The 10,259-nt window shown below is 49.5% G+C and overlaps 3 protein-coding genes across 3 annotated transcripts; all 3 read left to right on the top strand.

The window, feature by feature from the left end:
• Positions 1-257: 257 nt before the first annotated feature.
• EI90DRAFT_1763661 (uncharacterized protein) lies at positions 258-827 on the top strand. Its single transcript, XM_039052167.1, has 2 exons — positions 258-352; positions 404-827. Exon 2 carries the CDS (start codon positions 408-410, stop codon positions 681-683), a length of 276 nt encoding a protein of 91 aa, XP_038922592.1. The 5' UTR covers positions 258-352; positions 404-407; the 3' UTR covers positions 684-827.
• Positions 828-2,913: 2,086 nt separating this feature from the next.
• On the top strand, positions 2,914-3,874 carry EI90DRAFT_1763718 (uncharacterized protein). Its single transcript, XM_039052168.1, has 2 exons — positions 2,914-3,695; positions 3,758-3,874. The coding sequence occupies exon 1, from the start codon at positions 3,115-3,117 to the stop codon at positions 3,568-3,570; it is 456 nt and encodes a 151-aa protein (XP_038922593.1). The 5' UTR covers positions 2,914-3,114; the 3' UTR covers positions 3,571-3,695; positions 3,758-3,874.
• A 631-nt stretch (positions 3,875-4,505) lies between these two features.
• On the top strand, positions 4,506-7,332 carry EI90DRAFT_3034748 (uncharacterized protein; the record flags this gene model as incomplete). The annotated part of the gene is given in 3 exon segments (XM_039058561.1): positions 4,506-5,802; positions 5,852-7,038; positions 7,049-7,332. Coding segments are annotated over 3 exon segments (2,389 nt in total), but the record flags the coding sequence as incomplete, so codon positions are not given.
• Between the last annotated feature and the right edge of the window lie 2,927 nt (positions 7,333-10,259).

Genomic DNA, 10,259 nt, shown 5'->3' on the forward strand with positions numbered 1-10,259 from the left:
TCTTCCTGTCAGGAGAGTACTCCGTGCGGAACCTTATTCTCTCGATGTCATTCTAATTTGCCGACTTCCTTCTCACATTCCTCCTTCACGCCACACCTGCAGTTTGTGGCAATGCAGCCGGTCTCGGTCACCTCTGTTTAGCACGATTTCCATATAATGCTGTCATTCCCGTGGCTAGCGACGACACAACCACTCCATTCTTGGGGCCGGTGATTGGGCAACTTGTTTCAACGCTTTCCACTCATGCCCGTATTTGCTCGCTCTTCGTTACTGTACTCAAGCTTCCAATATGGTTTACCGCTTGAAGATTCATAAAAACATCTCAATTCGACTCTTCAACGCTTCCAAGTTTGTATGCGTTATTATTGAAAAAAATTCTATCTTAACATTCTGACTGCTCCAGCCGGATGGGCACTTATAGCGTTATTCATCGTGCGCAGAGGACCTCTGGTGCGCCTCACACAGCTACCACATTTGCGGTAGTATTGCAAGTTCTAGAAACCACCATCGCAGAGGATGTCACTTCTGCGCATTGGCAATTGGTGCACAGGTGTTGTGTTTGGCTTGTGTTTACGCACACTGCCCAACGGCAACATGCCTTCAGCGGTTCTACCACCGACTCGTTGTTTACCCATTATATCCTCTGTTCAAGTGCAAGTCAACCAAGAGGTTGGAGTCAATGAACTACGATGGGTGGCTACTTTTTCTTCCTCACCTTCTGGGCCCTCCATTTGGAGCACCCCCGACTATGGGCTTGTCCAGGGATGAGGGGCCATCGATGACTTCCGCAGCGCAGCGTCCCCTGAGAAGAGATCGAGGGTGATGTTGGCCTCGGTTGGCCGGTGGGTTGGTCGCATAGGGGGTCTTCGAGTTATGGTTTGGAGATGAGCGCGCACCTAGCATTTCTTGATCACTGTCGCATTAAATAAGGCAAAGGCCAAAGAGATGTGTATTGAGAGATAATTCTCAAATGTATGCTAGCTATGGCGAAACATTTCTTGAGATGGCAATCAAAACGGGGGAGGCGCCATGGATGGTTCAAACTGAACGTTCATACCACGCAAGAACAGTAGGAACCGGAGAAGCAATACGGGAATCCAGAGCCCCATACATGCCAACCGTCTGCACGATGACGTACAGACAAGATCTATCTCCAAAACTTTCTAACCTGACTATCCGGGTTGCCCCTAACGCGCCTCTTACTGGGCCCGATGTGAGATCGCGCACGGGGACAACAGCGATGCATTTATCATCCTGGGGTAAGTTGATGATGTATGCAATCTCAGCGAGTGACTGGACGACAGTTCTAGACCAGAGACTAATTAATAGCAGCACTTTGTTGGACAGCTATAGGGACGATGAAATGGCGACGTGAGAGGGGTGCGACACCTATGGGAAGGGATTTGATCAAAAAAGAAGAGAGCTTCTAGACGGCATGGGCGTGACTAAAGCCCAAAGTGGCAATGAATCCTGCTTTGTCATCTGGCCGATATGTAAAGGCTTGGATGAGGTATCGCCGCACACAGAAGAGGGTGGATGTGGACCATCGACCAAGAGTTTGAAGGTCAAAGCACCTGGATGCTGTTCAAGAGATCGGAGTGCTGAGAGAATAATAGGTGGCAGGAGTTCTTCAGGATTAGGAGAAGCATGAAGCAATGCGATGCATGACTTGATAATCGCTTTACCTGAACACCCCCGCAGAAAGAGGTGAAGCAGCTGGAAGAACGGCGTCAGAGATCTATGTAGCATGAGGTTCACGGCATGGCCCAGCCTCAGACATCCACTGTCGGGGAGGAAAGGTACTTAACTACCGACCATGGCAATTTCATCCCAGTCATTCTCCATTTCTTTCGCCAAACTCAAGGTGGGAATTGGACCGCGAACTTCAACAGTGTCACCAACTTTTCTGAAATGTACCGCTTAAAAACCATTTTATCCTTTTTCTACCCCAAACAATGGCGTGTGCGTGTGCGGACATGATTGCATGACTCTAGGCAGTGGGGTCGGGGTTGGTGAACAAAAAATACGAGATGACCACAAAGCCATTCCTATAAATTGGAGACGCGCCGGACTGCGCTTATGAGGTATCGCTCACGGGAGTTGGGGACTGTGGCGGTGCAAATAGCATCATGCATATGGGAAGTTCCGCAATGTCAGGATCATGTGAATGTCAAAAAAGAGCTAGTGTCCAACGACTTGACGCTCTGTGCCGTTTCAACCCGCTTGCTCATTATTGTCTGAGATTGATTTTCCCTCTGCACATATACTGTTACATACTCTGCTCCACGGAAATAGAAGCGCACGTTTCATGGCCCAGGCTAACTGGGGGCTCGACGCTACGCGTGTGCATCATTATACAGTTGGCAAGGAAAATGATTAGGTCTTGTAAGCGAGTTCGCAATGTCGTCTTGGTCTATTCCATCTCTATCGACTTGTGACTGGCTTAGACCTTCACGCCCACCGGGAGGATTTCTCCTTTTCACGTCAAGCGGGCACGCATTTGTATGTTGAATGTCCTTTGTTTGCAAGCACAGGAGGCCTGAGCTATGAATTTATTTATCGCTATCGAGAAGCCAATTCAATAATACTCTGCTTCTCGAATGGTCCACACGCCGTTGGGTATGTATATACTATTTCACACCGACTCCCATTCTTGGGTGGAAGCACGCGTTGAATTTGCATGGTCCAGGCTGAGGGCTCAGCGTTACGTGCGTGCGTCACTACACAAAATGGCTTGTATTCGAGTGCGCAATGTTGCCTTTGGATTTGGTCCACTCCATCTCTACGGAGTAGCTTAAACGCTTACGCTGTTTATCAGGTCCAGGGAAGGTGCGTGGTTATTTCCATGCTAGGGATCCACGTTGTCTTACTAATACCTGTTACGTCCACTAAGGCGAGTCGACGCATATATGATATGAGAGCACTTCTCCCAAACTCCTTAGACGCACATCGTTCTGATCGCTAGCCATACCAACGCCATGCCCAGTGATCCTAAATCTCATCGCTTTCCCTCCTGGTTCAAGAAGACGCGGCACCCTTCTGAGCTTTCTGACGATCGGCCGCAGGTCTCAACACCTCCCTCCAACAACCAGATCATCGAGCCTACCACCGCACATGACAGAACGAACGACAAAGACCATGGCAGCCCCGAAGGACTGTATTATGGCGCCCTTACTACTACAGCATCCACTGTTCTACTTCATTGTAGCACCTTACAGGATAATACCACGGAGCAACGGACATCTTTTCGAGACAAGCTACTTCGGCCATTCCGAAGAAGACCCCGTTCCACTCCCAGTCCCAGTCCCAGTCGTCACAGCCAATCAAGCGCATCCCAATCCAAACGTCCTATGCCGACTGCTCCCGTCCAGACACCCACAAACGACTCGTGGCCATCACTGTCTCCTCCCACCGAGACGAATACCGAATTCCCACACGCGACGGGCAACTCACTTGCCACTGGTAACGATGACCCAAGCGTCCACACGCAACAAGAACCTGGATCATCAATCCCAGCTATTTCATCGATGCCAGCGGAATCTGTGCCTCGTAGATCCGATGGCGATCTGAAGAAGACGATCATCGGCACCACCAAACTACTTCTTGAAGCTGCGGCCACTGGTCTCAAGTTCGCCCCCATCGCTAATCTTGATCAGATCCCAAACACGCTTCTGAGATGTATTCAAATATGCGAGGTTTGTTAATCATCTTGATGATCTTGCTCTTGATTGCTTTCACACCTGTTGCATACATGTAGAATGTCAGTGGCAATACCGAGGAACTCAACCAGTTATGCATCGTGATTCAGCAAGCGCAAGAATCGGTGGTGAAACCTCTCCAGAACTGGACTGGAGACACTCCTCCTGAGCTAAAGACCCTAGTGCAGGAATTCTGCGTGTATGGATTTCATTTTCCTCTCGTTTACATTCATTCATTCTCTTCGTAGCGCGTTGCAAACACAACTAGAGAACACTGTAGTAGTACAGAAAAAGCATGTTGTCAAGAAGACCGTTCAAGCGCCTGATATAACACAGCAAATAACCGATATGAAGAACTACCTGAATAATGCAATTCATCGATTCGAGGTTTGCGTACTCGAGATTTTTTGGGTGACTGGATCCTGACTTACCATGTCCGCCACAGCTGAGATCGTTGACTTTTATCATGCTTCGTACTGGGCACACATCGGTTCAATGTACGTGTCTGCGTAGATACTTATGGATTTCCTAATCACACATGCTCCTAGCTGAGATATCGAAACTCAAGCGAGCCCCGGCCGAGCACCTTTATGTGAAAAGCAAATCAAAGTGCCTACCAGGCACGCGGGATAGGATTCAAGAATCCCTACTCATGCACCTGAAGGAAGCTGGGAATCGATTCGTTTGGCTACGGGGATCTCCTGGGACAGGGAAGACTGCGATATCTATGAGTGTCGCATCCACTCTTAAGGAGCAAGGTATGCTAGCCGCGTCATTCTTCTGGGATAAGAACCAGGCAGGAAAGGGCTTGGATTCTATCGAACTGTTCCCCTCCACCCTTGCTTGTCAACTTGCATCCTTCAATGAAGACTTCAAATTGTCGCTTGTCAAACGCCTTCGGCAACCAGATTTGGTCTTTGTTCAGGATCTCCCTCTGGACAAACAAATCAATACTCTGATGATTGAGCCGATGCGTGACTTGAAGGACGTATGGTCCTCGGGAAAGGATCACATCGTTATTGTCCTGGATGGCCTTGATGAGTGCGGGGATCATGAGAGACTCGGGTCCCTGATGGAACTAGTGCTTGCCTTTCAGGAGCTGCCACCGATATTTTCTGTGCTAGTTAGTTCTCGTCCTGAGCCAGAAGTCATTTCAGCTCGGGATGAAGCTCGGGCCAAGGGTCATGTCATACTATGTGAAGATTTGGATGAGGTTGTATGGGAGGAAGGTTTCCAGACGGTCCGCTGTATGGTGGAAGAAGGCCTTCAGCACCTCTTTGACAAGTATTCATGGAAACCAGACGAGAAGGAACTTGACGCTCTCGCTTGGGCTTGTCGGGGGTTACCTGTTATGGCATCCATCCGGGTCCGCGATGCTGCCATGCAGACACGGCGTGGCCGCACCTTACAGTCGGTGTGCTGGGAGTTGCTAAACCTCACTGATGCACCTACCAACCTCAACTGGGAATACTTGCGAATTCTTCGACGAGCCTACACGCTGGATTCATCTGATATTCATCCAGATGTAGCCAAGAAGTACCGCTTAGTGGTTGGCGCAATTGTTGTGGCGCACGAGCCGATGAACGTCTCTTTTATGTCACAGCTTTTCAAGATTAGCGAAGCTGAGATCCGTGCGACATTGGAACCAATCAGCTCCATCGTCAATCTTCCCTTAGAGGATGCAGAGGATGTGGCCTTATATCACGCAACAGTAAAAGAATTCCTCACAGGGGAACCAATTGGCGATGAGAGGGACAAAGTATTCTTCATCGATGATGTGCAAGGGTACTTCTTTGGATTGCCGCTCCTTCGACTCTTCAACACTCATTGTGAGCAGGATACATTCGGAATACCTACGAATCCCCCTTTCGGAGATGAAAGAATATGGAAGGAATTTTTGATGAAAAAGGACGATTATCGCGGGCGCTTCCGCTATGTTATTGAATACTTGTACAAGCACTTGGACCCTTCGCAACTTTTTTCACAAGAGTCCAATGAATTACAGAACGAGTTTAATTCCTTCATCACACAAAAATACATCTTGACTTTCGTGCACATAAAAGATTCTTACTATGTAATTCCTGACGAATTACTTCAGTTCGGTGTAAGTATAAACTATTCATCCGACGCTTGTCTGATGTCATTTTTGATAGAATCATGATTCAATCCACCTCTTGAAAGGTTTATGTGAGGTAGCAGCTGAGAGTCCTGCGGACACACCATGGCATCTCTATCGATCAGTGCTCCCTTTCGCCCCACCCTCATCGCCCCTTTACAAACGATATGGACATCTCGCTGATCCTGTCCGGATCTTCTCTGCCTTCGGCGAGTTCTCTGGTGGCACCATTCCATTAAGCAAGGATCTGCTCATCAACCAAGAGGTCATGCAGGCAAAGTTGAGTGAACTACTGGAGGTGGTCGATCAATGGGGAGGTAAGATAATCAATTACGAAGCTGAATTCCATGAACCCGATGTTCGCAATGGTATTGTGACATGCACTGCACTCTCCCTCGATGGTTGCTATATTGCACTCGGATTTGGCAGCGGAATTATCGAAGTGGCCGATATCAACCGCCAGTGCACAATCTGTCGATTGCAGCGCGATCCAGCCAATCTCCCGGCCTGGATCGAATTTGTACATGGCAGCCACCGAGTCGTCACTGAGGATAACGAAGGGAATGTAACGATCCTTGGCGACGGTATGGCCCCTGTGAATCTTGGCACTCTTCCCACCAGTCCCTATCCAGCTGGAACCACAACCTCAGATGACGGATTATTTGTCGTGCGAGCCCCACGAAATCTCGACAGCCCTTGGTACAACAACATGACGCTCATATCTGTTTTGGAAGTTCCATCCATTCAGCCTCTCGTATCTCCTCCTTTACCTTCTCAACTCGATAATGAGGGGTTAGTCGTTCCGCGCCGTCGGACACTCGGTTTCTCCCCAGGAGCACGCCATGTTGGTGCTTTTGATGGGGCCCAGGCTGTTACCTGGTCAACAGAATCATGCCAATGCATCGCGGGTTATCGGGTGACGAACTCCGGTTATTGGATTATTAATCCTAATGTCCCTCTGACATGCTCATACCTTATCCCTGATCCTATATTCACTCGAGCCACTCTTCCCTTGGCAGAAGGCAACACAGCTTGTGTGCATCATTCTGACGCGCATGACGAGTCTGATGAGTCCTGGATCAAGTGCCCATTTTACGACCTCTCGCCAAGCAACTCGGAGGGAATGGTTTGGCTTCACCATTTGCCCGCCGTAACGAGAACCCCAATAATCGGTGTACCACCGCTCCAACCAGTTTTGTGGCTTAATGGCAGATACAAACTTGCGCTCCCATGGGAATATAAACCATTCGATTACCAGCAATCCTGGTATGGTCATCGAGTGCCATATGATTCTCCAAAGCTTTACCGCCCTCAGTCCAGCAGGGATGGGACTCGGTTCCTGGTCCAGGGAATGTTACGGGCCCCAATTGTCGTGGACATTAGCCAAGTTGTTTAGCATTTACCAGTGCACTTGTCACACTCTTGGCTATAAGCTTGATGACTTTTGCGCTGCAACGCTGTTTAGAATTGTGGAGAGTCTCCGAAGCGTATATTCCCGATATTTCTGTAACGTTAGGTCTGGTAATATACAATATTGTTGGTGGCGATGGGTCTCTGGTATCGTGCGGAGTACAGGAAGATGTAGCGCCCAATGAAATAAGTAAGACCGTACAGCTTCTCGAATAAAGATTGAAGAAAGTTTTGTGGGCCCGTCTTATGGGATGCACACGCATCCGAGCCGCTGAAAGAAACAACAGTTATTCATGGATTTACATTGGTTGTATCACGCATCCTTATCTCTCCTTCTCAAAATATGGCTCCGTCGCAATGTGGGTACGTGTGATCATAAGATGTAGGGACAGCACAGTATAACTACCTAAGGGATACAGGATGGAGGCGGGATGGAGGCAGGATGAAGGATGGGAGCATAACGACGAAACATGAATATGTCCTTTGCACGATACGAATGACTAGCCAACTTGATGGGCAGGTGATGTGCATCGAGAGGATGCCACCAGAATCACATCTGGGAAACGTCATCGAATGGGAATCCTGCTAGTTGTCAGGCCGTATAGGTATGTAGTGAGTGATCAATCGCAAATGGGAACACATTTCAACTGTACTTCTATCTGCACATCAATGATATTTCCCCCAAATGACAAGCCAAGGACACGGTGAGAGCCAACTCGCCAAATTGGATACGTTGGATACGTGTGCTACCCACCAATCAGTTCCGATAAACATGCTGCCATGTTATACCCCAGTCATAGCCCTTCATAGTCAGCGTCCCGAGAGCTAGAAGCTCATCCAGAAGGACCACTCGGAACGAGTGGAAGGCGGTGCCACTTCCCATGGCGAAAAGAGGCGTAACCGGATTTTCAGATGCATTGTGTGCAAGGATGGTGCTTCAAACAGTTTCGGACACCATTCACTCCGAATTTAGATTGATGCTCAGATCAATAGGTTCATACTCAGCCCAAATGAAGAAGGCGAACTTACCACACGCCGACGACTTGCTACCCAGTGCACAACTTCAGTACACCGACCGCAATGTCGTTAAACTAGCAGGGTAAGATAACGGAAATAACATGCTCTAAGTACACAATAAACAACAGAAAACAGGCATATGATACGGGAGGGACCATCAGCTGTAAAACTGGATGAGTCGCTGGCTCTACCAGCAAAAAAGACCCCTGGACCCCGACAAGGCAATCATATTAAGCCTAATACGCTGTCGGGTCCCCATCCGGTAGGGGCTAGGAGCAAGGTACACGTTAAACTGTTACAGTTTCTGTATTCGGGTAATCCCGCAAAGATTAGGCAAATACTGCCATGAAGTACACATACAGAAGTACCGCTCGTCCCACATCGAATACAAGCGGAAGTACACCAAAACGGTGTGTATCCTCACGAACTCCTAAACAATACCATAACATACAATAACGTACAAATAATACCCCACACAGCAGTCCCTCCCCAAACAGCCAATATGCAAGATAGCCCTCTATCATCACCGTCGCCCACTAAATACCTTGAGGAAGATGACACTATGGTAGACGACTCCCCAAACAAGTCATACCGACAAAGTACCCCTGTGGTCAAAATCAGAGCCCCCATTATGACCGAACTACCCTTGTCCGTACTCCCACCTACCACCTCCATACTTGAAGTAGCCAAACGCCAGAGGTCTCCCGAATTGGCTAACATACAAGGACCAAGCCTCATGCCCCCACCCCCTCCTACTGTAGGAAGGGCCGGCAACACCTCTTCTGACAACCATATGACGGCTGACACCCAAAATCCTATCATTACACCCAACCTCCCTCTCGAACTCCCATATGACACCCGAATCCCAGCCACGGCAGACGCCCCGGACTATGTAACAGCGGCAGCCCAGCGCCCACAAGATGGGAATGTCCTCTTCAACTATGTTGACCTCGACGGCAAACTGACTGACTTCCAAGCCCACGGTGCGTGACCCGCAAGAATTCTTGCCAATATCAGCGATGACCGCCTTGCCCAATGGAGATCCATCTTGAGAACTATTCTATCTTACCCGCTAGACGCCAAGCACAGCGCCGAAAGTAACCAAAAATTCAGGAATGATCTGACGACCTTTCTTAAAAGGGCCTTCCCTCAATCAGGCCCAAACATTATGGTCCGTCCGCCAACGGCCCAAACCCATGACCAATCCAGAACCCCTTGGGGCTTCCTTGTGGAAGGCCTCCACCCCTCACATATCAACACCCTCATAGCCAGCCATCTATGGATAAGCCACACGATATGCTTTATTGCGATCAACTTTGCAAACTACAGGCCATGTTACAGGAATGGGTTCCGGGGAACCCAACCTGAACTGTTCGGCTCACTAATGGAGGTGGCTGTATAGCCATCAGAGGGAGAGCGGAATGGGATGAGTGTCTGGAAGTACAACCTGTGGGTTGGCCAACGGTAACTTGGCGCTCCTGGGAGCGTACCGGTAGCGAGTATGATGTGGGCTCCTTGAGGGAGCCTCCTGGCTGTCTGCTAATGGGGACTTGGCACTCCTGAGAGCGTGCCAGTAGCGGGTGTGCTGGGAGTGGTTGGCTAGCGGTGACTTGGCACTCAATGGAGCGTACTGGTAGTGCGGGATACTGGGACTCCCAAAGGGAATCACCCAGTTGGTGGCTATCGGTGACTTGGCACTCACGGGAGCATACCGGTAGCAGGAGTTGTTGGGGAAAGCGGGCTGGTGGACCAGTGCACGGTAGTGGGTGACCGTGGGAAGTGGGACCCGCAGGTGCATGGCCAGGCATCCTGGAGCTGCCTGGACCATATCCCTCTCCTAAAGAGGTGGGATAGGCTACAGTTCCTGAAAGGGAACTTCTGGTTGGATGGGAGTGACCGCTCAACCACCTGGTGGACTGGTGGGAGTGGGCTGCAGGAGGTTGGGCATGGGAATGCCCTCCTCGTTGCGGTTTTGTCATGGAGAGGATGAATAGGGAGGTGGACATGGTTCCAGGGTT

Source organism: Cantharellus anzutake, assembly GCF_015039405.1.
Source record: "Cantharellus anzutake strain C23 chromosome Unknown EI90scaffold_4, whole genome shotgun sequence".
NCBI lineage: Eukaryota > Fungi > Basidiomycota > Agaricomycetes > Cantharellales > Hydnaceae > Cantharellus > Cantharellus anzutake.

Bases quoted from the DNA above. Each gene is read 5' to 3' on its own strand.
- EI90DRAFT_1763661 (XM_039052167.1), top strand. From the start codon at position 408: ATGGGCACTTATAGCGTTATTCATCGTGCGCAGAGGACCTCTGGTGCG.
- EI90DRAFT_1763718 (XM_039052168.1), top strand. From the start codon at position 3,115: ATGACAGAACGAACGACAAAGACCATGGCAGCCCCGAAGGACTGTATT.